At 49.8% G+C, this 27,359-nt stretch overlaps 2 protein-coding genes across 2 annotated transcripts; both read right to left on the bottom strand.

Moving 5' to 3' along the window:
• Positions 1 to 2,432: 2,432 nt before the first annotated feature.
• Positions 2,433 to 11,111, bottom strand: golph3a (golgi phosphoprotein 3a). The gene is made up of 4 exons (XM_079752826.1): positions 10,735 to 11,111; positions 7,369 to 7,500; positions 7,014 to 7,128; positions 2,433 to 3,863 (listed from the first exon to the last, which is right to left on the bottom strand). The coding sequence occupies exons 1-4, from the start codon at positions 10,945 to 10,947 to the stop codon at positions 3,439 to 3,441; spliced, it is 885 nt and encodes a 294-aa protein (XP_079608952.1). The 5' UTR covers positions 10,948 to 11,111; the 3' UTR covers positions 2,433 to 3,438.
• An 835-nt stretch (positions 11,112 to 11,946) lies between these two features.
• Positions 11,947 to 27,149, bottom strand: mtmr12 (myotubularin related protein 12). Its single transcript, XM_079744718.1, has 16 exons — positions 26,979 to 27,149; positions 26,143 to 26,200; positions 25,421 to 25,560; positions 24,793 to 24,865; positions 24,277 to 24,413; positions 24,006 to 24,096; positions 23,138 to 23,261; positions 22,952 to 23,027; positions 21,814 to 21,917; positions 18,501 to 18,625; positions 17,505 to 17,583; positions 17,356 to 17,426; positions 16,568 to 16,737; positions 15,606 to 15,782; positions 14,551 to 14,709; positions 11,947 to 13,847 (listed from the first exon to the last, which is right to left on the bottom strand). The coding sequence occupies exons 1-16, from the start codon at positions 27,045 to 27,047 to the stop codon at positions 13,263 to 13,265; spliced, it is 2,238 nt and encodes a 745-aa protein (XP_079600844.1). The 5' UTR covers positions 27,048 to 27,149; the 3' UTR covers positions 11,947 to 13,262.
• Between the last annotated feature and the right edge of the window lie 210 nt (positions 27,150 to 27,359).

Here is a 27,359-nt window from a genome sequence, read left to right as displayed (position 1 = left end):
TGTCAATGTGTACGCGTGTCGTAGTGTACGTGTCTGTGTGTTTGTGTGTCTGTGTGTGCGTGTTGGGTCTCTTCATTAATGGGATGATTCTGAAGCTCGTTGTAGGTTAGAGATGGGAGGTTTATAACTGTTAATTAAGTTATTCCTCACCAGCCAGTTTACCACTGCCACTGAAAACAATATCTTTGTGTCTTGTGTTCTCAGGTGAACAGGAGTTTGATCCTTTTCCTGATTCGTCCAAAACCAATCAACATAACATCACTACGTACACTACGTACATCACTAACCAAACAGTCCAACATTAACTATAAACTAATAAACCATCAACTAATTTAACATTAACTATACACCAATGTACAATGAACTAGTCCAACATAAAATTAACTATACGTTAATATATCATGAACTAGTCTAACATAACATTAACTGTATATATTGTAATGTTATATAATATAACATATTACCACATACAAAATGAACATTAACCACACTCACCTGGACCAGTGGTTAACCCATTGTTTGAAGAACAGACACAGTTAACCAAACTGGAAACTATTGTGAGAAAATCGACCGAATCACAACAGTTTGACAGCATCCTGTTGCTGTGGAACCGTGACCTTGAAATCGTAATGCCCCGAGTAAAAACAATCTAGTTCAGTGTTACCGTTAAAGGAGTTCTTTACCTCCGTCACTCAGCCTAAAGGTTATTCACTCTGTTCAGTATATATATATATATATATATATATTCACTACTATAGATAGGAACTATTACTGTTGGTACTTTGTATGGTTACTAACAATATTAGGATACTAAGAAATATTAGTTCATAGACGTGTTCATATACTACAGAAGGCTTACCTAGCTACTACGAAATTTATTTCATGTGTTTAGTTAGAGAAGGCATAGAGACTGCAAACTGTTCATTTGTAGACGTGTTTTATGAAGATACAAAAGAAGGCCTATAGATTCTACACTTTTCATTCATATATGTTTATAGTTACTACAGAACAGTAGGGCCTACATGTAGATATTACAAACTTTTAATTCATCTATGCGTTTTTGAATTATACAAAAGTATTCCTACCGATGAGTATAAATATAATATACTCATATTTGTAATCTTTTCCATTGTTGAGCGTAGTAAAATAAGCCATTTCCCCTGAAACTCTGCGCCCCCTATTGGTCGAACGGGGACGTGTCTCTAGCTTACAACACGGTGTGTTACACTCTGGCGCCCCTAATGGTCTAACGGGGACGTGTCTCTAGCGGACAACACGGTGTGTTACACTCTGGCGCCCCTAATGGTCTAACGGGGACGTGTCTCTAGCGGACAACACGGTGTGTTACACTCTGGCGCCCCCTAATGGTCTAACGGGGACGTGTCTCTAGCGGACAACACTACATCTCGGGTTTACATCTTAGATTTGAAATATTGTTAACAAAACGCCTGTATAAAGAAAGCATTGATCTTTGTCATATTATTCTGCATGTTTTGTCAAAAAAAACATGTCTCATTTTGTATTCTTCTTTTGCTAGACTTTTCCAACTTTGAACAGCTGCTGTGAAACTTAACTGATAGATATAAAATTTCTGTTCTTTTTTTGCTTAGAGACTTATTCTTTCTACTGTTGAATCACTTTCACTTCACATTAAATGCATTTTAGGGCGCATTCACACCTGCCTTGTTTGGTTCGAACCAAACCAAAAGAATCGCTGGTGTGGACCTTTTGGGCTGGTGTGAATACAAACCATCGAACTCTGGGGCGGACCTAACAGCCGGTCCGAGACCCAGCCGGAGAGGTGGTCTCTGTTCGCTTCCAAACGAACCCTGGAGCGGTTCGCTCGAGATGTGAATGTGACCGCGCTCGGCCCGACCCAGTTCTAAAAATAATATGCCTTATTGTACTTTATTGCACTTATAATAATTCGGATGCATTTAATACATTCAGTACAAGGGTGGGGGAGAAGGCGTTCGAGCGGTCCGCGGATAGCATAACATCATAAAATCGACGTTGTGCCAAACGCCTCTGATGCTCCAAAAGTAGGCCTACTGCAAATGTTAGTAACTGTATGAAACCAATCAGTATAAGCACAACGAGGGCAGCACGCCGAATCTCCATAATCTCCATAGCTTGTTGACTTTGTTTTCTTTTTTTTATGCGTTACCCCGTGTTACCCCGACGGTCTTGTCCAATGATTGAACGATCTATGCACAAACGTGCGTTGTTGACAAATTCTCAGACTGTTGCAAAAAATTGCAATGTGAAAAGGAACCGCACCAAACCAAAAAATAAACATTGCGTTTTGGTCCGGACCAAAGAGATCGAACTAAGGACTTTCCTGGTGTGGATACGCCCTAAGTGTTAACATCCGTCATCAGTAAGGCTGTGAACCAAACCAAACTTAAAGAAACATTAAAGCAACAATAGGATTAGGCACTTTCAATCGTACTTTATTTTTATCTTATAGTATAAGAAAGAAAAACATTCTCTCTCACCCTCTCACTCGCTTCAGAGAAAACAAAAACAAAAGATGTCGTGTAGATGAGATCTCAGCTGGCGCCAGAGTTCCCGCAGGAGGCGGCGGCCTCTAGTGGCTACAGCTGAGATTGTCACCGCGACATCCAAGCCAACTGAGACAATTAGGAAAAACCATTTTTTTATGCGAAATAAGGAATGTAACAAGAAACGAAACATGTCTTCCTTCTCACCTGATCGGCACCATACTTAAAGGGAGTAGACGAATATCCACCAATCAACCCACTCCGATATCCTGGTGTGACTTCACCTGGTCCTAAAGAGCTCTCTGATTGGCTGATCGGCGTGGTGGACTGGGGGGGGGGTGTAGTGTGGCCACGTTGGGACAAACTGAACACAACGGTCGCATGCTTCAGATCAGGGCCGGATTGCACCGCAGAAAGTCTTGTCGGCCAATCAGCATCCACGGTGAGGTTCTGTTCTGAAGATTAGTTTGTTTGTTGTCCAGACGACCGGCAAGCCGGGAGGAGAGAGGGGAGAGGAGAGAGGAGAGAGGAGAGAGGAGAGAGGAGAGAGGAGAGGAGAGGAGAGGAGAGGAGAGGAGAGGAGAGAAGAGAGAGGAGAGAGGAGAGGGGAGAGGAGAGGAGAGAGGAGAGAGGGGAGAGGGGAGAGAGGGGAGAGGAGAGAGGAGAGGAGAGGAGGGAGAGAGGAGAGAGGGGAGAGGAGAGAGGAGAGGAGGGAGAGAGGAGAGAAGACATCTGGACATACAAGAGGACTCTTATCTACAAGCAGGAAGAAAAGAAGACGAGGGGAAGTAGACGGGCTGGATCTAGTCTGGATCTAGACCTGGATCTAGTCTAGATAGAGACTAGGCCTCCCATCCCTTCCCCCCAGGAGGCAGGACTTCTCTCCAGTCTGTTAAGTCACTGCGGTGCAGCCAATAGGATGTCCCCGGCAGGGTCACTTGGTGAAGGCGGCCACCACGGCCCACAGCAGCTCGTTGGCCTGGGGCTTCAGACTCTCGCCCTCGGGCTCCAGGTCCAGCAGGCTGCGGACACGCTTCATGGCCAGGTCGTACTGCTCGTCCAGCAGCGGGGCGAAGGCGTTCTCAAGCACGTCCGACGAGTGCGCCAGGAAGATGAGCGCCAGCAGCCGGCGGTCCATGCGCTGCGGGTCGTTGACCCAGCGCTCCAGCACCGCCTCCTGCACCTTCTTGATCAGCCGCTGCTTGATGGTGTTGTTGGTGAGCGGGTGGGTGGTCATGTCGAACAGCAGGAAGTTCTGCTTCTCCGTGGTCAGGACCCCCTTCTCCACCAGGTTCTTGGCCAGCCGCTCGCGCACGTTCCTCAGCTGGTAGTGCAGCTTCAGAGGGTTCCACGTCTCCCCTGGAGAGGGGACCACCACAACACAGCCTCTAAACACACAACACAATGAAGACCACCACGTCTCCCCTGGAGAGGGGACCACCACAACACAGCCTCTAAACACACAACACAATGAAGACCACCACGTCTCCCCTGGAGAGGGGACCACCACAACACAGCCTCTAAACACACAACACAATGAAGACCACCACGTCTCCCCTGGAGAGGGGACCACCACAACACAGCCTCTAAACACACAACACAATGAAGACCACCACGTCTCCCCTGGAGAGGGGACCACCACAACACAGCCTCTAAACACACAACACAATGAAGACCACCACGTCTCCCGTGGAGAGGGGACCACCACAACACAGCCTCTAAACACACAACACAATGAAGACCACCACGTCTCCCCTGGAGAGGGGACCACCACAACACAGCCTCTAAACACACAACACAATGAAGACCACCACGTCTCCCCTGGAGAGGGGACCACCACAACACAGCCTCTAAACACACAACACAATGAAGACCACCACGTCTCCCCTGGAGAGGGGACCACCACAACACAGCCTCTAAACACACAACACAATGAAGACCACCACGTCTCCCCTGGAGAGGGGACCACCACAACACAGCCTCTAAACACACAACACAATGAAGACCACCACGTCTCCCCTGGAGAGGGGACCACCACAACACAGCCTCTAAACACACAACACAATGAAGACCACCACGTCTCCCCTGGAGAGGGGACCACCACAACACAGCCTCTAAACACACAACACAATGAAGACCACCACGTCTCCCCTGGAGAGGGGACCACCACAACACAGCCTCTAAACACACAACACAATGAAGACCACCACGTCTCCCCTGGAGAGGGGACCACCACAACACAGCCTCTAAACACACAACACAATGAAGACCACCACGTCTCCCCTGGAGAGGGGACCACCACAACACAGCCTCTAAACACACAACACAATGAAGACCACCACGTCTCCCCTGGAGAGGGGACCACCACAACACAGCCTCTAAACACACAACACAATGAAGACCACCACGTCTCCCCTGGAGAGGGGACCACCACAACACAGCCTCTAAACACACAACACAATGAAGACCACCACGTCTCCCCTGGAGAGGGGACCACCACAACACAGCCTCTAAACACACAACACAATGAAGACCACCACGTCTCCCCTGGAGAGGGGACCACCACAACACAGCCTCTAAACACACAACACAATGAAGACCACCACGTCTCCCCTGGAGAGGGGACCACCACAACACAGCCTCTAAACACACAACACAATGAAGACCACCACGTCTCCCGTGGAGAGGGGACCACCACAACACAGCCTCTAAACACACAACACAATGAAGACCACCACGTCTCCCCTGGAGAGGGGACCACCACAACACAGCCTCTAAACACACAACACAATGAAGACCACCACGTCTCCCCTGGAGAGGGGACCACCACAACACAGCCTCTAAACACACAACACAATGAAGACCACCACGTCTCCCCTGGAGAGGGGACCACCACAACACAGCCTCTAAACACACAACACAATGAAGACCACCACGTCTCCCCTGGAGAGGGGACCACCACAACACAGCCTCTAAACACACAACACAATGAAGACCACCACGTCTCCCCTGGAGAGGGGACCACCACAACACAGCCTCTAAACACACAACACAATGAAGACCACCACGTCTCCCCTGGAGAGGGGACCACCACAACACAGCCTCTAAACACACAACACAATGAAGACCACCACGTCTCCCCTGGAGAGGGGACCACCACAACACAGCCTCTAAACACACAACACAATGAAGACCACCACGTCTCCCCTGGAGAGGGGACCACCACAACACAGCCTCTAAACACACAACACAATGAAGACCACCACGTCTCCCCTGGAGAGGGGACCACCACAACACAGCCTCTAAACACACAACACAATGAAGACCACCACGTCTCCCCTGGAGAGGGGACCACCACAACACAGCCTCTAAACACACAACACAATGAAGACCACCACGTCTCCCCTGGAGAGGGGACCACCACAACACAGCCTCTAAACACACAACACAATGAAGACCACCACGTCTCCCCTGGAGAGGGGACCACCACAACACAGCCTCTAAACACACAACACAATGAAGACCACCACGTCTCCCCTGGAGAGGGGACCACCACAACACAGCCTCTAAACACAATGAAGACCACTAGAACCAAGAGCTCTGAGCCCACCATCAAACACAATGAAGAGATTCCTTCCCATCTCTTCCAGTTTGAAGAGATGTTTACAGTGTTCCTGTACCTTACAGTGTTCCTGTACCTTAGTGTCTACAGTGTTCCTGTACCTTAGTGTTTACAGTGTTCCTGTACCTTACAGTGTTCCTGTACCTTAGTGTTTACAGTGTTCCTGTACCTTAGTGTCTACAGTGTTCCTGTACCTTAGTGTTTACAGTGTTCCTGTACCTTACAGTGTTCCTGTACCTTAGTGTCTACAGTGTTCCTGTACCTTACAGTGTTCCTGTACCTTAGTGTCTACAGTGTTCCTGTACCTTAGTGTTTACAGTGTTCCTGTACCTTAGTGTCTACAGTGTTCCTGTACCTTAGCGTTCCTGTACCTTAGTGTTTACAGTGTTCCTTTACCTTAGTGTGTACAGTGTTCCTGTACCTTAGTGTTTACAGTGTTCCTGTACCTTACAGCATTCCTGTACCTTAGTGTCTACAGCATTCCTGTACCTTAGTGTCTACAGTGTTCCTGTACCTTACAGCGTTCCTGTACCTTAGTGTCTACAGTGTTCCTGTACCTTAGTGTCTACAGTGTTCCTGTACCTTAGTGTCTACAGTGTTCCTGTACCTTACAGTGTTCCTGTACCTTAGTGTCTACAGTGTTCCTGTACCTTAGTGTCTACAGTGTTCCTGTACCTTAGTGTCTACAGTGTTCCTGTACCTTAGTGTTTACAGTGTTCCTGTACCTAACAGTGTTCCTGTACATTAGTGTCTACAGTGTTCCTGTACGTTACAGTGTTCCTGTACCTTAGTGTCTACAGTGTTCCTGTACCTTAGCGTTCCTGTACCTTACAGTGTTAGCCTCTAAACCCTGGACTAGCGGACCAGGCGCTAGCAGAGCTACCCACCGCTGAGCAGCTCGATCCAGCTCTGCACCGTCTCCGGCGGCTGCGTCTCCTTCACGTGCTTCAGAGCCTCGTCCAGCAGGACGTCTCCGGTCGGGGCGTCGGACTTACAGATCACCTGCAGAACCACCGGAGAACAGGATTACAGATCCAGACCTGGAGGGGTGGACCGGACCTAGAGGACCCTGAGGGCCAGACCCTGAGGGCCAGACCCTGAGGACCAGACCCCGAGGGCCAGACCCTGAGGGCCAGACCCTGAGGGCCAGTCCCTGAGGGCCAGTCCCTGAGGGCCAGTCCCTGAGGGCCAGTCCCTGAGGACCAGATCTAGCGGAGTGGACCAGAGCCAGAGGAGCCTCACCTTCCTGGCCAGCAGACTCTTGCGTCGCATGCCGCAGGCGTCCAGCTGCAGCCGCCCACGCAGCGCTAGCTCGATGAGCATGCAGCCGCGCAGCCCGGACGAGATGCAGTCGTTCCAGAAGGAGGTGTAGCCCTGCAGCACAGACACGTCATTAAACCAGACGCCCCCCGGTGGACCATCATCTGTCCTCCGCTGAGATCCTACGTTCAAACATGACATCAGCAGGGCCAGCATGAGGCTATGAGGCACGCCAGTAGAGACTTCAGACGATGAGCTTCATAAGCTTGCTAATCATAACGTTGGTTTAGTAGGCTCGGCCTGTGGGCCCAAAGGAGGATGAGATCCGCATTAGGACTGGCTGCTCGCCTCACACACGTTTCCATGTGTTTACATTTCTGTACGTCTAGAACTGATCCGTGGAGTGCAGGTAGATCTCTCTTTGGGGGAACAGCGTAGACCTGCAATACCTCTGAAGAGGGAGGAGTCCTGCTCTGACACCTGTCTCATGACTTCAGGCTGAAGCCCCGCCCTAACGGGTCGAACCCGGACCAGAGAATGGCTTCCAGATCCACCATCGTCGAGGCCAAAGTCCCACGTGATATTGTAGATTAGCTTTTTGTTTTATTAAAATCACATGAGAAAGGAAAAGAGTGAGTTGATAAAAATGTGATTCTGCAGCAGAATCTCTGCTGGCCCCGAATCAGCAGGGAAAGATACTTTACCTTTCATTCATCTCTTAATGATTAATGTAATATTAGTGATCCAAAGCCCTGAATGATGTATGATTCAGTTTGACCGCCAGTCAGACGGACTGAGGAGGCTCGTTTCACCGCCAGGATCCGGCTGGGGGCCATGTTGGTCCTGGGGCCGAGGACGAGGTCATAGTTCAGGACTCTCCTCTGTATGAGGTCATAGTTCAGGACTCTCCTCTGTATGAGGTCATAGTTCAGGACTCTCCTCTGTATGAGGTCATAGTTCAGGACTCTCCTCTGTATGAGGTCATAGTTCAGGACTCTCCTCTGTATGAGGGCATAGTTCAGGACTCTCCTCTGTATGAGGTCATAGTTCAGGACTCTCCTCTGTATGAGGTCATAGTTCAGGACTCTCCTCTGTATGAGGTCATAGTTCAGGACTCTCCTCTGTATGAGGGCATAGTTATTGCTCTCTTCATACACTTGACATGGGGACTTGTGGTGCCTTCGAAACAGTCAGAATTTCCGGGAATTTCGGAGGTTGGGACCTTAAGATCGGAGGAAATCGCTGTGAACACACTGTTAAGTCTGAGATTTCCCTCGGAACTTGCGGAAGTAGAGCAACCCGAGCCTCCGAGTTGACGTCACAACAATGGCTGCCCATTTCATTGATAGACTAAAGTGAACTTGCAGCAAGCACTAAGAGGTGAACTTAACACCCATTCTAACATTAGCATTACGATACATTATAGCTTACAATTATAAACATCACTTGATAAATTCTCCCTCATGTTCAACCATCGCAAGCAGTTCTAATAACTGATTCATCTGATTCAGCAAAGAAGCGCAAAGAGGTCCCTGCGGGCATCCATACTTGTTGTTATGAAGTCTAGTCTCACCAACAATCGTTTTTTCCGTTTTTATGTCATAGCCTACGAACGTTTCCTGAACACTCTTATTTCGGAAGAATAAGAGCGTCTTCATAAACACTCCCTCCAAACACCACCTCACTAAACACCACCTCACTCCCTCCAAACACCACCTCACTAAACACCACCTCACTCCCTCGAAACAACACCTCACTCTCTCCAAACACCACCTCACTAAACACCACCTCACTCCCTCGAAACAACACCTCACTCTCTCCAAACACCACCTCACTAAACACCACCTCACTCCTTCCAAACACCACCTCACTAAACACCACCTCACTCCCTCCCCACACCACCTCACTCCCTCGAAACAACACCTCACTCTCTCCAAACAACACCTCACTAAACACCACCTCACTAAACACCACCTCACTCCTTCCAAACACCACCTCACTAAACACCACCTCACTCCCTCCCCACACCACCTCACTCCCTCCAAACACCACCTCACTAAACACCACCTCACTCCCTCCCAACACCACCTCACTAAACACCACCTCACTCTCTACCAACACCACCTCACTCCCTCCCCACACCACCTCACTCTGTCCCAACACCACCTAACTCCCTCCCAAAAACCACCTCACTCTCTCCAAACACCACCTCACTAAACACCACCTCACTCTCTACCAACACCACCTCACTCTCTCCCAACACCACCTCACTCTCTCCCAACACCACCTCACTAAACACCACCTCACTCTCTCCAAACACCACCTCACTCTCTCCCAACACCACCTCACTCTCTCCAAACACCACCTCACTCTCTCCAAACACCACCTCACTAAACACCACCTCACTCTCTCCAAACACAACACGCCCGGCTCAATGAAAGACTGATTCACACTCCAAGGAGGCGTCATGCTGTTTGTACTGGCTCTGAATACTGCTCCCTCGCCACTGTAGGCCCACATAAAGTAGTGAGCTTCTTCTCCACACAGAGGACATGTCGTGGTCTCTACATGGTAGGACTCATGGATTAATGGACATACTGTACAGCCAAAATCTCAGACTGAATCAGAATTACTGTTAGGTTGACCAGGCGATCAAAGGAATAAAGATCAACACAGGAAACAGCTGAACTACTTTCAATCTCTGGCTGGATTATGAAGTCCCAGCCGGTCCAGTTGCATCTCATATCAACACAGAGAGGAGGTGGTCCGAGAGGAGGGGAGCACAGAGGAGGTAAACAAGGAGAGAGGAGATGAACAGGGAGGAGGTGTTAGAGAGAAGGTATCAGAGAGGATGAGTCTTAGTGGGGTATCTAAATGCAGATGTGATCTCTAGTACATTATGAACAGCTTTGAACCAGCTTGCATTTTGAATGAAATGAAGGAAACAAGAGATTTCCCACTCACAAAGAGAACCTGGAAACAGTAAGATGTTTTTAGGATTTTTAACCAGTTTTACAGGACCTGATTGAGATGGTCTCAGAATATGCTTCTGAAACACCACCAGCTAAAATGAATTGAACTTATCTAAATTATTAATGTGTAAAATATATATATATATATAAATATATAAAATAATAAACTTACTGGATACTTACTAAGGATGGGCATAGGGCTGATGTAAATGGCAAATTTTAAGGTTTGCATTGATCAAAGGGTTTATAGTGCATTATTGTTGGCCTGTGACACGATGGAGAGATGAGATGTTAACCTGGAAAACAACAACCTGTACATCGAGGGGAGTTTTCGCTAATAAAATGCTGTTGAGGGAAATTAAAACAGCCGGTTCACCTCCCGGTCCTTTAGGCCGAGCAGCAGCACCTCCTCCATCAGGGTCAGCCGCGTCTCTTTGGAGTCTCCCTGCTCGTCGTCCTCCGGCTCCTCTCCACGGCGCGGCTCGAGCTCCTCCCCGGCGGAGGGCTTGTCCTTGTCGGCCGCTGCGCTACGCGACGCCTCGGTTCGGCGCTGCACCAGGCCCGAGCTCCTCTGACTCAGGGAAGTCATGTCTTATAAAAAACACACCAGCAAGCTCGCCACAAAACGACTACAAGTCAAACCTCTCGGACCCGTGTGCCCGAGACTAAGCACTCGACCGACCCCGCTGATACATATAGCAGCTCGGTCAGCCGTTCTTCTGTCCGCTAACAGCCCGGGTTAGTGTGTGTTTACCACCGAGGATCCAATATGGCGCCCGCCGCTGACGGAGCGGTGGATGTGGCACCAAGTGGGCCAGCCTCCTGTAGGCCTACAGTCTGACCGAGGTGGGCCAGCCTCCTGTAGGCCTACAGTTCGACCGAGGAGGGCCAGCCTCCTGTAGGCCTACAGACTGACCGAGGTGGGCCAGCCTCCTGCAGGCCTACAGTCTAACCGAGGTGGGGCAGCCTCCTGTAGGCCTACAGTCTGACCGAGTTGGGGCAGCCTCCTGCAGGCCTACATCATCCCAGCAGGTATATCCTAGGAAGGCATCTCACCTAGTAACAATGGTGTGCCGTTATAGTAACATTGTAGTTTTCTATACATTAGTTTCTAGTACTTTTAAAGCGTCTCTAAATAACTTAGAGGCGAAAAAAAGTATTTGTGGTTTAATTTCTTATTTAGCTACTCCATAACTACCACCTTAACGGCTTAACCTACTCAACTAACCATCAGTCTTTAACCTACTCCTTAACTAACCATCAGTCAATTATTAACAATCAGTCCTTAACCTATTCCTTAACCATCAGTCCTTAACCTACTCCTTAACCATCAGTCCTTAACCTACTCCTTAACCATCAGTCCTAACCTACTCCTTAACCATCAGTCCTTATCATGGCTAATGGAGGCTATTGAAACTCATACTAATACTGTCATACTAATTAAAACTTTTATTGATCTTTAATAATTTATTATTGGACTATTGTCTCTTCATTAATATGCGTGTAGTGATTTCATAATACATTAAATACTATTCAATCCGTGGTGGGATTAGTTAAGTTTTCATTGACCAAAGGAGGGCTGGGATAAAGAACTTTATTTAATATGGAAGCAGATCTGAGATCCTGATCTTCAGTCTTTGTCTTTAAAGGCGCGTCAGTGCTAAGGCAGGTTAAAGATCACTAAAGCTTAAACATCAGTAGTGGAAACAAAGCTTATAAAAGGACATTGAGCTTCTGCTAAGGCAGCTTCCAGTCCGAGACATACCCATGTTGGAAGGTCTCTGCATGACGTCACTAAGTGGGTCCAACGGTCATCGTCTCATAATGAGCTCAGTAGTAAAAGGCATTGGGTCTCCATCACAGGAGTTCACAGCTCAGAAGATCACTCTCACCTCGTTCTGATCTCATGATCAAATGATTCATGTTGTAATGATTTCATGGTGTTATGACTCCATGATTTCATGATGTATTGACTGCATGATTTCATGGTGTAATGACTCCATGAGTTCATGTTGTAATGAATCCATGATGTAATGACCCCATGATTTCATGTTGTAATGAATCCATGATGCAATGACTACATGATTTCATGTTGTAATGACTCCATGATCTTGTTCGAATGAGGACTTACAGAAGGGGAACCTCAAAGCCATTGTGATGTTATGTACAGAATACGTTTCAGCTCAAACGGAAAGAACATCAACACTGTAGGAATGTAATAATACAAAAACACTTTTGTAAAATAAAGAATTGTGTGAAACAAATACAGATCTTTGGAACAGAATTCACTTTCAAATGGTTTGTTACTTAAGTGGAATGTGTATAGATTGAAGGTGACTAATGTATTATAACTGGTGCTAGCTCTGCTATAATAATAATATATATTCAGACAAATTTCCCCAAGCAAACACACAAACCCGCGAGCGAGGTTCAACACACTCCTCTCCCCGCCACCAGGTGGCACTGCAGTCAAGCAGACAGATTACAGACACAAAGACAAACCAATCACTTCTGAAGTCAATAGAAACCCTTAAATCCTGGCTTAGTTTGTTAATTGGATTAAAATCCCAGACACAGTACTGGCTATGGAACCTGGTGGACAGCGGCGGTATTGCTCTCATGGCTCCAGTGCATAGATCGGTCGGGCCCTGGGGTCCGCAGACAGCAGGCCACGCCTTCGTCTCGCAGGCAGCGTTAAGCAGCCAGAAGAAACAGTTCATCCAATGCTTCTGTCCCTGAGGCTTCATGCTACTCTCCTCCTGAAGGAAAGGTTTCTCTTTAATGGGTTGTTTGATGAAGGCCCCGGAGGCTCCCGGGGGACCAGAGATAAGAGCCTCTGAACCTGAACCCTGTGAGCCGGTTCTCCAGCGGTGAGCCGGTTCTCCAGCGGTGAGCCGGCGGCCGTCAGACCACAGAGCCTGCGTCGTCCAGCCCCTCTCCCAGCCCCCCGGACGCCCCCAGGCCGTGGAGCAGACTGTCGGGGATAGAGGGCTTATAGGATGAGCTGCTCCTCAGGCCGCTGAAGGGGAAGGAGGAGGACAGGCGGACCTGGGGCCCCGGGGCCTCTCCCCCAAGGGCTCTGGGCCTCTGGGGCCGGGCGGCGGACCGGCCGGCCCCGCCCCGGTGGTCCAGCTCCCTGCGCAGAGCATTCACCTCCTCCAGGAGGCCGTACACCCGGCTGAGGACGGTGACCAGGCCGCCGCCGAAGATCTGCACCTCCTGCACCCAGCGCAGGTAGCGCTGCATCCACAGACGCTGCCAGGGCCCGTCCACGCAGGGCAGCAGCAGGCCCTGGTAGTCCAGGGGCCGGCTCTGCCAGGCCTGGTAGAAGTCCCGCGAGGAGGAGGAGCCGGGCTCCGCGGACAGCATCCAGCGGCTCAGCCTCTTCACACGCAGGATCTTCTTCAGGCTGTCCGCCTCGTCCTTGAAGAAGCCCCTCTTAGGGGACAGCTTGGGCCCCGAGCCGGGCAGAGACAGGTGCCTCTGGTGCTGAGGGGAGAGAGAGAGGGGTCAGCCAGGGTCCCTCGAGACAGAGGGGCCGCCCAGAGCCGAGGGGCCCGTTGGAATGTGCCATGAAGGACACATCAACAAAGTGGAAACCCCAGCATGGGGGAGCGACTCCATCTGTTAATCAACACTCCCGGGTTCACCTTTAGTGGAGGATAAGGGACGGGATGAGGGACAGGATAAGGGACGGGGTAAGGGATGGGGTAAGGGACGGGGTAAGGGACAGGATAAGGGACAGGATAAGGGACAGGATGAGGGACAGGTTGAGGGACAGGATAAGGGACAGGATAAGGGACAGGATAAGGGACAGGATAAGGGACGGGATAAGGGACGGGATGAGGGACGGGATAAGGGACAGGATAAGGGACAGGATAAGGGACAGGATAAGGGACGGGATAAGGGACGGGATGAGGGACAGGATGAGGGACAGGATAAGGGACAGGATAAGGGACAGGATAAGGGACGGGATGAGGGACAGGATAAGGGACAGGATAAGGGACAGGATAAGGGACAGGATAAGGGACGGGATGAGGGACAGGATAAGGGACAGGATAAGGGACAGGATAAGGGACAGGATAAGGGACAGGATAAGGGACAGGATGAGGGACAGGATAAGGGACAGGATAAGGGACAGGATAAGGGACGGGATGAGGGACAGGATAAGGGTAGCTGATCTTGGGGTCACCTTGTGCAGCTGGGACCTCTGAGAGGTCCGCTGGCTCCGGCTCCTCTCGGTGTACAGAGGGCTGATGAAGAGCTCCTGAGCCTTGCAGTCGAACTGGACCGACCAATCCCAGGCCACGGGACACCTCCGTACGCTGCAAGGGGAGTGAGGAGACTCCGCCTACAACACACGGCAGGGAGGAGCTAACACACGGCAGGGAGGAGCTAACACACGGCAGGGAGGAGCTAACACACGGCAGGGAGGAGCTAACATACATGTGTAGCTGAAGGTGGTGTAATAACAGTGTTCTGTAGGTGGTGTAATAACAGGTGGTGTAATAACAGTGTTCTGTAGGTGGTGTAAAAACAGGTGGTGTAATAACAGTGTTCTGCAGGTGGTGTAATAACAGGTAGTGTAATAACAGTGTTCTGTAGGTGGTGTAATAACAGGTGGTGTAATAAGTGTTCTGTAGGTGGTGTAATAACAGTGTTCTGTAGGTGGTGTAATAACAGGTGGTGTAATAACAGTGTTCTGTAGGTGGTGTAATAACAGGTGGTGTAATAACAGGTGGTGTAATAACAGTGTTCTGCAGGTGGTGTAATAACAGGGTTCTGCGGGTGGTGTAATAACAGGTGGTGTAATAACAGTGTTCTGTAGGTGGTGTAATAACAGTGTTCTGTAGGTGGTGTAATAACAGGTGGTGTAATAACAGTGTTCTGCAGGTGGTGTAATAACAGGTGGTGTAATAACAGTGTTCTGTAGGTGTGTAATAACAGGTGGTGTAATAACAGGGTTCTGCAGGTGGTGTAATAACAGGTGGTGTAATAACAGTGTTCTGTAGGTGGTGTAATAACAGGGTTCTGCAGGTGGTGTAATAACAGGGTTCTGAGGGTGGTGTAATAACAGGTGGTGTAATAACAGGGTTCTGCAGGTGGTGTAATAACAGTGTTCTGCAGGTGGTGTAATAACAGGGTTCTGAGGGTGGTGTAATAACAGGTGGTGTAATAACAGTGTTCTGCAGGTGGTGTAATAATAGGTGGTGTAATAACAGGGTAATGTTGTGTAGGTGGCTTCACCTGGGTGTAGGTGTGCCGGTGGTGCTGGGAGTTGAACAGGAAGGTGGAGAACACAGGGAGGTGGAGGCTGTCTGACAGCACCGTCAGGTAGGTCTCAGTGAACTGGAAGGAGGGGCCATACTGGGAGACCAGCACCATCACACACTCCAGGAAGAGAAGGAACACTGGGGACACCTCCTGGGAGAGACAGACAGAGAGACAGACAGAGAGACAGAGACAGAGACAGGGACAGACAGAGACAGAGAGACAGAGACAGAGACAGAGAGACAGAGGGACAGAGACAGAGACAGAGACAGAGACAGAGACAGAGAGACAGACAGAGACAGACAGACAGACAGAGACAGAGAGACAGACACGGACACAGACAGAGAGACAGAGACACAGACAGAGACAGAGAGACAGACACGGACAGAGACAGAGAGACAGACAGAGACAGAGACAGACAGAGACAGACAGAGACAGAGACACAGACAGACGTCTGTTAGTGGTGCTCATGTCTCTGGTGTGGGTGAGTTATGTTGTAGTGTTGGTAATGACATCAACCTGATAATGACATCATTCTGGTAATGAGGTAGTGATATGACTGGTAATGAGGTAACACCATGACCCTGGTAATGACATTACTCTGGTAATGACATAACCCTGGTAATGAGGTAATGACATCACCCTGGTTATGAGGTAATGATATGACCCTGGTAATGACATCACCCGATAATGAGGTAATGACATCACCCTGGTAATGACATCACTCTGGTAATGAGGTAATGACATCACAATGATAATGAGGTAATGACATCACAATGATAATGAGGTTTTGACATCACAATGATAATGAGGTAATGAGATCACCACGGTAATGAGGTAATGAAATCGCCACGGTAATGACCTCACCATGGTAATGAGATAATGACATCACTCTGGTAATGAGGTAATGGCCCCCCTGACTGGTGGATCTGCTGTACCTCCTTGTCCTTGAGATGCAGCTGGTTGAGGCGGTCCAGGAAGCGGTGTCCCCCGGCCACCCACTCCTTCTGGACCAGGCTCTGGAAGCCGGTCAGCGTGCGGTAGAACGGGTCCAGCATCAGCTGGGCTAGGCTGGAGATCACACAGCACAGGTCGGAGCCGCCTTCCTCTGGGAGAGGAGCATCACGTGATACCGTTTAGCACCGTCTAGCATCACGTGATACCACGCAGCACCGTCTAGCATCACGTGATACCACTTAGCACCGTCTAGCATCACGTGATACCACGCAGCACCGTCTAGCATCACGTGATACCACGTAGCACCGTCTAGCATCAGGTGATACCATGTAGCATCGTTTAGCATCACGTGATACCACATAGCACCATCTAGCATCACGTGATACCACGTAGCATCGTTTAGCATCACCGTGATACCACGTAGCACCATCTAGCATCACGTGATACCGTTTAGCACCGTCTAGCATCACGTGATACCACGTAGCACTGTCTAGCGTCAGGTGATACCACGTAGCATCGTTTAGCATCACGTGATACCACATAGCACCATCTAGCATCACGTGATACCACGTAGCATCGTTTAGCATCACCGTGATACCATGTAGCGTGGTTTAGCATCACCATATACCACGTAGCATCGTTAAGCATCACCGCGATACCACGTAGCGTGGTTTAGCATCACCGTATACCACGTAGCATCGTTTAGCATCAGCCTATAACCACGTATATATGGTGACGAATAGTCCAGTAGGAAATTTGAAGGACATACCCATGATCAGGACGTTGGCATTTTCCCTCTCCAAACACTCCACCACCTCCATCGCTTTCTGCAGACACTGCCTGGGGTTCACCACAAACATTAGCCCCCTAACACCACAGGTCAAAGGTCAGGGTTCAACTAATACACAGCGAGGTCACCTGATGATGTCCAACCAGCCACAGCCGTCCAGGGAGGACAACCACTTCACATCAGAGACCCAGAAGTCTGTTGTGTTCTCTGTGTGAACAAAGAGAGATGCTGTGAGTAACACGTCACAACCTCACCTTGTGGCGGAGTAATAGTTTAAAGGTGACATATTACACCACCAGGCTGTTACAGGCCGTTTTGAAAATCTGGCTCTTATGACATCACAAGTGGGCGTTTCCCAGCTAGATGTGGGCTGGATAGATGAGCAGTGTTTGCTACAGTCCACTGGGTAGGCTGGTGGACTGATCTATCCAGAGCACATCTAGGGGGACACGCCCACCTGTGATGTTAGAAGAGCCCGATTTTCAAAAGGGCTTGTACCGGCCAATCACACCACACCTGGTGGCACGTCACGGGACCTTTAAGGTTACATTTTATTAACGACTTTCTGCACTACCACCAATTAAACAAAACCCTTGGCTTGTATTTCAAATTTATATGGCTGCACGGGATGACTGGTTCCTAGGGCTGCACTCTGCACTGGTTGACTGGTTCCTAGGGCTGCACTCTGCACTGGTTGACTGGTTCCTAGGGCTGCCCTCTCTCCAGCTGGTTGACTGGTTCCTAGGGCTGCCCTCTCTCCAGCTGGTTGACTGGTTCCTAGGGCTGCCCTCTCTCCAGCTGGTTGACTGGTTCCTAGGGCTGCCCTCTCTCCAGCTGGTTGACTGGTTCCTAGGGCTGCCCTCTCTCCAGCTGGTTGACTGGTTCCTAGGGCTGCCCTCTCTCCAGCTGGTTGACTGGTTCCTAGGGCTGCCCTCTGCACTGGTTGACTGATTCCTAGGGCTGCGCTGGTTGACTGGTTCCTAGGGCTGCGCTGGTTGACTGGTTCCTAGGGCTGCGCTGGTTGACTGGTTTCTATTGTAATGCAGAACTTGCTCTGACTCTTCTCAGCCTCACTCCAAGTGTTGGCTAAAAGACGCATGCGTTCTATTGGCTATCCCACTGACCAATGAGGAAGAAGTGTTTGAACTTGTTGTAGGCGAGCTGGATCTCGGTGACGGAGGGCAATGTGTCCGAGAGGTCCTCTGTCTTCACCGAGAACAGGTAGTTATGGGCCACCGCGGTCAGCATCCTGCACACAAGAGCATAGGGACATGGCCGGACGTTACTGCCACTTCCTTCCTGACGACTTCCTGTCTCACATATGCTGTATCCATGACAACATATGAGCACCTCAAAAACAATCCACCCACAGCGTAGAGTCCTTATGGCGACCAGAGCTGTTCCAGATCAACAACATGAACGAGGCAGGGTTATGAAAGGCTGTGGTGGGGTTAGTGTGGGGTTAGTGGTAGGGTTAGTGTGGTGTTGAGGTAGGGTTAGTGTGGGGTTAGTGGTAGGGTTAGTGGTAGGGTTAGTGTGGGGTTAGTGTGGGGTTAGTGGTAGGGTTAGTGTGGGGTTAGTGTGGGGTTAGTGGTCGGGTTAGTGTGGGGTTAGTGTGGGGTTAGTGGTAGGGTTAGTGTGGGGTTAGTGTGGGGTTAGTGTTGGGTTAGTGTGGGGTTAGTGGTAGGGTTAGTGTGGGGTTAGTGGTAGGGTTAGTGTGGGGTTAGTGGTAGGGTTAGTGTGGGGTTAGTGTTGGGTTAGTGTGGGGTTAGTGGTAGGGTTAGTGTGGGGTTAGTGGTAGGGTTAGTGTGGGGTTAGTGGTAGGGTTAGTGTGAGGTTAGTGTGGGGTTAGTGTGGGGTTAGTGTTGGGTTAGTGTGGGGTTAGTGGTAGGGTAAGTGTGGGGTTAGTGGTAGGGTTAGTGTGGGTTTAGTGGTAGGGTTAGTGTGGGGTTAGTGTGGGGTTAGTGGTAGGGTTAGTGTGGGGTTAGTGGTAGGGTTAGTGTGGGGTTAGTGGTAGGGTTAGTGTGGGGTTAGTGGTAGGGTTAGTGTGGGGTTAGTGGTAGGGTTAGTGTGGGGTTAGTGTGGTGTTGAGGTAGGGTTAGTGTGAGGTTAGTGTGGGGTTAGTGTGGGTTTAGTGGTAGGGTTAGTGTGAGGTTAGTGGTAGGGTTAGTGTGGGGTTAGTGGTAGGGTTAGTGTGGGGTTAGTGGTAGGGTTAGTGTGGGGTTAGTGGTAGGGTTAGTGTGGGGTTAGTGGTAGGGTTAGTGTGGGGTTAGTGTGGGGTTAGTGTGAGGTTAGTGGTAGGGTTAGTGTGGTGTTGAGGTAGGGTTAGTGTGGGGTTAGTGGTAGGGTTAGTGTGGGGTTAGTGTGGGGTTAGTGTGGGGTTAGTGTTGGGTTAGTGTGGGGTTAGTGGTAGGGTTAGTGTGGGGTTAGTGGTAGGGTTAGTGTGGGTTTAGTGGTAGGGTTAGTGTGGGGTTAGTGTGGGGTTAGTATGGGGTTAGTGGTAGGGTTAGTGTGGGGTTAGTGGTAGGGTTAGTGTGGGGTTAGTGGTAGGGTTAGTGTGGGGTTAGTGGTAGGGTTAGTGTGGGGTTAGTGTGGTGTTGAGGTAGGGTTAGTGTGAGGTTAGTGTGGGGTTAGTGTGGGTTTAGTGGTAGGGTTAGTGTGAGGTTAGTGGTAGGGTTAGTGTGGGGTTAGTGGTAGGGTTAGTGTGGGGTTAGTGGTACGGTTAGTGTGGGGTTAGTGGTAGGGTTAGTGTGGGGTTAGTGTGGGTTTAGTGGTAGGGTTAGTGTGGGGTTAGTGTGGGGTTAGTGTGGGGTTAGTGGTAGGGTTAGTGTGGGGTTAGTGTGGGGTTAGTGTTGGGTTAGTGTGGGGTTAGTGGTGGGGTTAGTGTAGGGTTAGTGTGGGGTTAGTGTGGGTTTAGTGGTAGGGTTAGTGTGGGGTTAGTGTGGGGTTAGTGTGGGGTTAGTGGTAAGGTTAGTGTGGGGTTAGTGGTAGGGTTAGTGTGGGGTTAGTGGTAGGGTTAGTGTGGGGTTAGTGGTAGGGTTAGTGTGGGGTTAGTGTGGGGTTAGTGTGGGGTTAGTGTTGGGTTAGTGTGGGGTTAGTGGTAGGGTTAGTGTGGGGTTAGTGTTGGGTTAGTGTGGGGTTAGTGGTAGGGTTAGTGTGGGGTTAGTGGTAGGGTTAGTGTGGGGTTAGTGGTAGGGTTAGTGTGGGGTTAGTGTGGGTTTAGTGGTAGGGTTAGTGTGGGGTTAGTGTGGGGTTAGTGTGGGGTTAGTGGTAAGGTTAGTGTGGGGTTAGTGGTAGGGTTAGTGTGGGGTTAGTGGTAGGGTTAGTGTGGGGTTAGTGGTAGGGTTAGTGTGGGGTTAGTGTGGGGTTAGTGTGGGGTTAGTGTTGGGTTAGTGTGGGGTTAGTGGTAGGGTTAGTGTGGGGTTAGTGTTGGGTTAGTGTGGGGTTAGTGGTAGGGTTAGTGTGGGGTTAGTGGTAGGGTTAGTGTGGGGTTAGTGGTAGGGTTAGTGTGGGGTTAGTGTTAGGGTTAGTGTGGGGTTAGTGGTAGGGTTAGTGTGGGGTTAGTGTGGTGTTAATGTGGGTTTAGTGGTAGGGTTAGTGTGGGGTTAGTGGTAGGGTTAGTGTGGGGTTAGTGGTAGGGTTAGTGTGAGGTTAGTGTGGGGTTAGTGTGGGTTTAGTGGTAGGGTTAGTGTGAGGTTAGTGGTAGGGTTAGTGTGAGGTTAGTGGTAGGGTTAGTGTGGGGTTAGTGGTAGGGTTAGTGTGAGGTTAGTGGTAGGGTTAGTGTGGGGTTAGTGGTAGGGTTAGTGTGGGGTTAGTGGTAGGGTTAGTGTGGGGTTAGTGGTAGGGTTAGTGTGGGGTTAGTGGTAGGGTTAGTGTGGGGTTAGTGGTAGGGTTAGTGTGGTGTTGAGGTAGGGTTAGTGTGGGGTTAGTGGTAGGGTTAGTGTGGGGTTAGTGGTAGGGTTAGTGTGGGGTTAGTGTGGGGTTAGTGTGGGGTTAGTGTGGGGTTAGTGGTAGGGTTAGTGTGGGGTTAGTGGTAGGGTTAGTGTGGGGTTAGTGGTAGGGTTAGTTTCGTGTTGAGGTAGGGTTAGTGTGGGGTTAGTGGTAGGGTTAGTGTGGGGTTAGTGTGGGGTTAGTGGTAGGGTTAGTGTGGGGTTAGTGGTAGGGTTAGTGTGGGGTTAGTGGTAGGGTTAGTGTGGGGTTAGTGGTAGGGTTAGTGTGGGGTTAGTGGTAGGGTTAGTGTGGGGTTAGTGGTAGGGTTAGTGTGGGGTTAGTGGTAGGGTTAGTGTGGGGTTAGTGGTAGGGTTAGTGTGGGGTTAGTGGTAGGGTTAGTGTGGGGTTAGTGGTAGGGTTAGTGTGGGGTTAGTGGTAGGGTTAGTGTGGGGTTAGTGTCGTGTTGAGGTAGGGTTAGTGTGGGGTTAGTGTGGGGATTGATCTTACTTCTCCATGTAGGCCTGTGCCACTGGGTCCTCTTGCAGGACAGTGGCGGGCAGAGCGGAGGTCTTGAAGAGAGCGCAGCCACTAGCGTGGGACCAGCACCACATCTGGAATCACAGAACCACATCTGGAATCACAGAACCATCTGGTGCCCCAACAAGAACCGTCCCCTGACCACAGCTACAGAACACTGAAGGGTTCCTCAGGAGAACCACAGCTACAGAACGCTGGAGGGTTCCTCAGGAGAACCACAGCTACAGAACGCTGGAGGGTTCCTCAGGAGAACCACAGCTACAGAACGCTGGAGGGTTCCTAAGGAGAACCACAGCTACAGAACGCTGGAGGGTTCCTCAGGAGAACCACAGCTACAGAACGCTGGAGGGTTCCTCAGGAGAACCACAGCTACAGAACGCTGGAGGGTTCCTAAGGAGAACCTGACCACACTGTCCCGCTGTCGGCCAGCAGCTTACCCGGGTTTAGTTGAAGACCCACAAAGCTTAAGTTAATTATTACCTAACTAAACAGTTAGTTAATAGATACTGAACGATTATTAACTTACGAACAACAGTGCTGTGTTCCAATATCCATACTATCCGTACCTACTAGCCTTAGTTTGAGTATGTAGGGCGTTCCAATTCAGATCGGGCGAAAATAAGTGTACTGAAAGGACCCGGCTGGTGCACTCTAAACGGTCAAACCGCGAAGTGCGGATCGATGGACACTTTTCGTACTCAACGGCAGCCATCTTAGCTACGTAGCGGAAGAGGGCGGAGCCAGGCTGAGCCAAAGTCGGCGCATTTTCCACATAGCCTGCATTAATAGAGTCATTTTGTAGTTTTTATAGCTTTTTATAGCTGCTAGGCAAAAGAGTTCACCGTTCAAAGCGGGATGTGTATTGCGGGGAGGAGCCGCGGCGGCAGTCGTGATCGTAATTTCCGGTTAGTGCCCCACGGAGTATTAGATTTGGAACAACACGGACATCTGAAAATTAGCGCACTTAGTGAGTGCGGATAGTGTTTATTTAAGTGTACTCATGGCAGTATGGATATTGGAAAACAGCATAGGTTAATAACTACATAACTAACCATTAATTATAACATGAGTTAATGGATAACATGAGTTAATGATACGCAGGTCTTACTGGAAGCCCGTGTCCCTGGAAGGGGTTGAGGTCGGCCTCCGAGACGTTTGAAGGAACGATGAAGAACTGAGGAAGGCTGCAGGGGAGAGTATTGAACCTTCATCATCATCTTGGAAGATAGTTATCCTATCTTTCTATTATAATAATGGTTGTAATATGAATGAGGCTCATGTTTTTGATTCTCACTTGGGTGACAGGCCAAACTCTGCGTTCTCATCGACCAATCGGCAGGCTCCCCTGAGGCGGTTCATGTCCTGGGCCCAGTCGTCCAGAACCTCGAACATCAATGTCCTCTGCTGCCTCTTCATCTCTGAGAACACATCATCAAAACACCTCCTCATCAAGACACCTCCTCAAAACACCTCCTCATCAAGACACCTCCTCATCAAGACACCTCCTCAAAACACCTCCTCATCAAGACATCTCCAAATCAAGACACCTCCTCATCAAAACACCTCCTCATCAAGACACCTCGTCATCAAAACACCTCCTCATCAAGACACCTCCTCAAAACACCTCCTCATCAAGACACCTCCTCATCAAGACACCTCATCAAAACACCTCCTCATCAAGACACCTCCTCAAAACACCTCCTCATCAAGACACCTCCTCATCAAGACACCTCCTCAAGACACCTCCTCGTCAAGACACCTCCTCATCAAGACACCTCATCAAGACACCTCCTCAAGACACCTCATCAAGACACCTCCTCATCAAAACACCTTCTCATCAAGACACCTCCTCATCAAGACACCTCCTCATCAAGACACCTCCTCATCAAAACACCTCCTCATCACAACCCCTCCTCTCTCTTCTCTCTGACCATGGAGGAGGTGCTGCTGTGACTCCTCTCTGACCATGGAGGAGGTGCTGCTGTGACTCCTCTCTGACCATGGAGGAGGTGCTGCTGTGACTCCTCTCTGACCATGGAGGAGGTGCTGCTGTGACTCCTCTCTGACCATGGAGGAGGTGCTGCTGTGACTGCTGATCCAGGACCCGGGAGCTGAGACCAGAGATCCCCGCTCCGGACGCCCAGAGGAGAGCTCTCACCCACCAGGGAAACTGTTGAGCTCACAGAAGGAGAAGGCGAACAGGTTCCTCAGAGACTTGGGCTCCAGGCAGTGGTGAGTGATACCCTGGAAGATCTAAGGGTGACACAGATACACACTGAGCTGGTAAACACACACATCACTATCCATCTATAGCAGTATGTAGTAGTATCTAGCAGGCCCCCCTCTGGGCCCCCCAGGCAGTAGGTGGTAGTATATGTAGTAATACTGTAGTGGTATATGTAGTAATACTGTATATTGTGCTGGGGGTCCTACCCTCTTGGCCTCCTCGCCCAGGCAGTAGGTCAGGGCGAACTGAAACACGCGCAGGTCTTTGCAGTGGATCACGAGTTTAGAGGGAATCTTATTCTTCACCATTCCTCCGGTTATCAACTTCCTCTTGTCTTCATACACTGGAAACAGAGAGACAGGTTAGTACAGACAGGTTAACTGGAGAGAGACAGGTTAATACAGACAGACAGGTTAACTACAGTGGGACAGGGAAACTTGAGAGAGATAGGTAGACTACAGAGAGACAGGTTTACTACAGAGAGACAGGTTACTACAGAGAGACAGGTTGAGAGAGAGAAAGGTTGACTACAGGGACAGGTTGACTACAGAGAGACAAGTTGACTACAGAGAGACAGTTTGACTACAGAGAGACAGTTTGACTACAGAGAGACAGGTTGACTACAGAGAGACAGGTTGACTACAGAGAGACAGGTTGACTACAGGGAGACAGGTTGAGAGAGAGACAGGAGCGGTAGGAGGCCACCTGAGGAGCAGTCCTACCTCCATAGATGTTATCCACACAGGCCAGAGGAATGTCGTCCTCTCCATACAGTTTGTTCTTGAAGAGGTTCTCCTGCAGGAGGAGATATCAGCTGAGTTCTACCAACTGTCTCTAGAAGCACTCTGAACACAACTCTTGAGCCGTTCTCCACTAGAAGGTGCTAGGGATATAATAGGAGATGGATTCACTGTGCTGGGTCTGAATGATGCTTCATCGTGGGAGGAGAGGGTCTACGTCGCCACCACCTCAGAGCAGATAGAGGACTATTGGACCACCCTCAGGAGAAGAGGATTCAGTCAGCCTGTCCTGCTCGTGGCCTGAGAACCAGAGGGTTCACCTCAAGGAGAACCCCCCCGACAGTGGACGGTTCCTCCACCACCTGCTCACACTTCAACACTTCACTGGTCTCTAGCACAGAGCTATGTAGAAGGCCTGTTTCTAGAAGCTGCAGTAGACCAGTGGGAGAAACTGTTTCTAGAAGCTGTAGTGTAAGCTGTAGAACTGTTTCTAGAAGCTGTGGTGTAAGCTGTAGAACTGTTTCTAGAAGCTGTGGTGTAAGCTGTAGAACTGTTTCTAGAAGCTGTAGTGTAAGCTGTAGAACTGTTTCTAGAAGCTGCAGGTCCTCACAAGCTCCTTGCTGGGTTCCTGGTCGCTGACGAACGCCAGGCGGAAGTTGGTGCAGACGAGCGTCCCGAACAGCCCGCGCTGGGACACGTCATCCTGCCGGTAGCGCAGCACCTTGGAGGCTCCACAGAACACCACCTCCCCTTCACACACACACACACGTTACACAATAACACCACCCACCACTCCTACACACACAACACACGTTACACAATAACACCACCCACCACTCCTACACACACAACACACGTTACACAATTACACCACCCACCACTCCTACACACACAAACACACAACACACGTCACACATTAACACCACCTCCCTTACACACACACACACACACACACACACGTTACACAATAACACCACCCAACACACACTTTACAATACACCACCACCCCTGCACAACACAAACGTTACACAATAGCACCACCCAACACACGTTACACTACACCACCCAACACCACCTCCCCTACACAACACACGTTACACCACCCAACACACGTTACACCACCCAACACACGTTACACTACACCACCCAACACCACCTCCCCTACACAACACACGTTACACCACCCAACACACGTTACACCACCAACACACGTTACACCACCCAACACCACCCAAGACAGCCCAGGGGTGTAGAACAGAGAAAGGAGCATGTCCCCATGAGACCCTGGGGTCAGCATTAGTCGTTCCTCAGGGGGACAAAGTGCCAGCTCACCTGGCAGGAGGTTCGGCGTTTTGTCCTGCTTGCCAAAGTCTTTCTCTGCTTTGATTTCCTGAAACACAAACAGCAGATAAATCACCTCCAACTCATTCTGTCAATATTTAAAGAGTGATGAGCAGCTTTATGGAGTAGACTCCCTACTATTGACATAAATAAACAGATTGTCTCTGAAATACACTTTGAATAGGTGTAAGTGTTTAGAACAACATCGTTAATAATCCTGCAATATTGGAGGCAGTAATGTGCCAGTAATGACTGACAGCTGAATGGACTCAGGTGAGCCCTGAAATGACACCCGTTAAGGTAGTCCTACTTAAGTCTATATACAGTCCTATACAATAAAGCACATCAGTTCATTCCCACCAACTGTTAACACATATTCGTGTGTTGTAACACATGTTATGGTGCTCTAGGTTGTGATGTTAGTGTGCTCCAACACATGTCACCGTGCTCTAACGCATGTTAATGTGGTCTAGGTTGTGATAACACATGTCACTGTGCTTTAACACATGTTAATGTGGTCTAGGTTGTGATAACATGTCACTGTGCTTTAACACATGTTAATGTGGTCTAGGTTGTGATAACACATGTCACTGTGCTTTAACACATGTTAATGTGGTCTAGGTTGTGATAACACATGTCACTGTGCTTTAACACATGTTAATGTGGTCTAGGTTGTGATAACACATGTCACTGTGCTTTAACACATGTTAATGTGGTCTAGGTTGTGATAACACATGTCACTGTGCTTTAACACATGTTAATGTGGTCTAGGTTGTGATAACATTAGTGTCTGAGGCCCGGAAGCTGAGACCTGATGTTTGACTGACCTCCGGAATGACGTATGAAACGAAGGAAGCTTTGGCCGCCTTCCCGCAGGCAGCGCCCAGCGCGGACATGTTGGTCCTCCCACCGAAACCGAAGAACGTGAGGAACCCGAAGAACGTAAAGAACCCGAAGAACCCGGAGAGAAAGTGGAAAACCTTCTGACACCCGGACTGAACTTCCGGGGCCGCCGCCGTTCCCTGACACAGCGCTGCGATTGGTTGGCTACGCCCCTGTCGAATCTCCCAGCGCTGCCATTGGTTAGCTACGCCCCTGTTCCCTCAACCAGCGTTGCCATTGGTTGGCTACGCCCCTGTTCCCTCACCCAGCGTTGCCATTGGTTGGATACACCCCGTGCGGCTCTCCCATGTTCGTTTTATTATATT

Source organism: Pollachius pollachius, assembly GCF_949987615.1.
Source record: "Pollachius pollachius genome assembly, chromosome: 1".
Classification (NCBI taxonomy): Eukaryota; Metazoa; Chordata; class Actinopteri; order Gadiformes; family Gadidae; genus Pollachius; species Pollachius pollachius.
This window is presented reverse-complemented; position numbering and strand designations above follow the sequence as displayed.

Bases quoted from the DNA above. Each gene is read 5' to 3' on its own strand.
- mtmr12 (XM_079744718.1), bottom strand. From the start codon at position 27,047: ATGTCCGCGCTGGGCGCTGCCTGCGGGAAGGCGGCCAAAGCTTCCTTC. The intron at 24,097-24,276 runs GTAGGACCCCCA...TGTCACCCTTAG, and splicing joins TGGGCGAGGAGGCCAAGAGG to ATCTTCCAGGGTATCACTCA. The intron at 23,262-24,005 runs GTGGGTGAGAGC...ATGTGTTCTCAG, and splicing joins TGAGCTCAACAGTTTCCCTG to AGATGAAGAGGCAGCAGAGG.
- golph3a (XM_079752826.1), bottom strand. From the start codon at position 10,947: ATGACTTCCCTGAGTCAGAGGAGCTCGGGCCTGGTGCAGCGCCGAACC. The intron at 7,501-10,734 runs GTGAACCGGCTG...TCTGTGCTGCAG, and splicing joins TCGGCCTAAAGGACCGGGAG to GGCTACACCTCCTTCTGGAA. The intron at 7,129-7,368 runs GTGAGGCTCCTC...GTGGTTCTGCAG, and splicing joins AGAGTCTGCTGGCCAGGAAG to GTGATCTGTAAGTCCGACGC.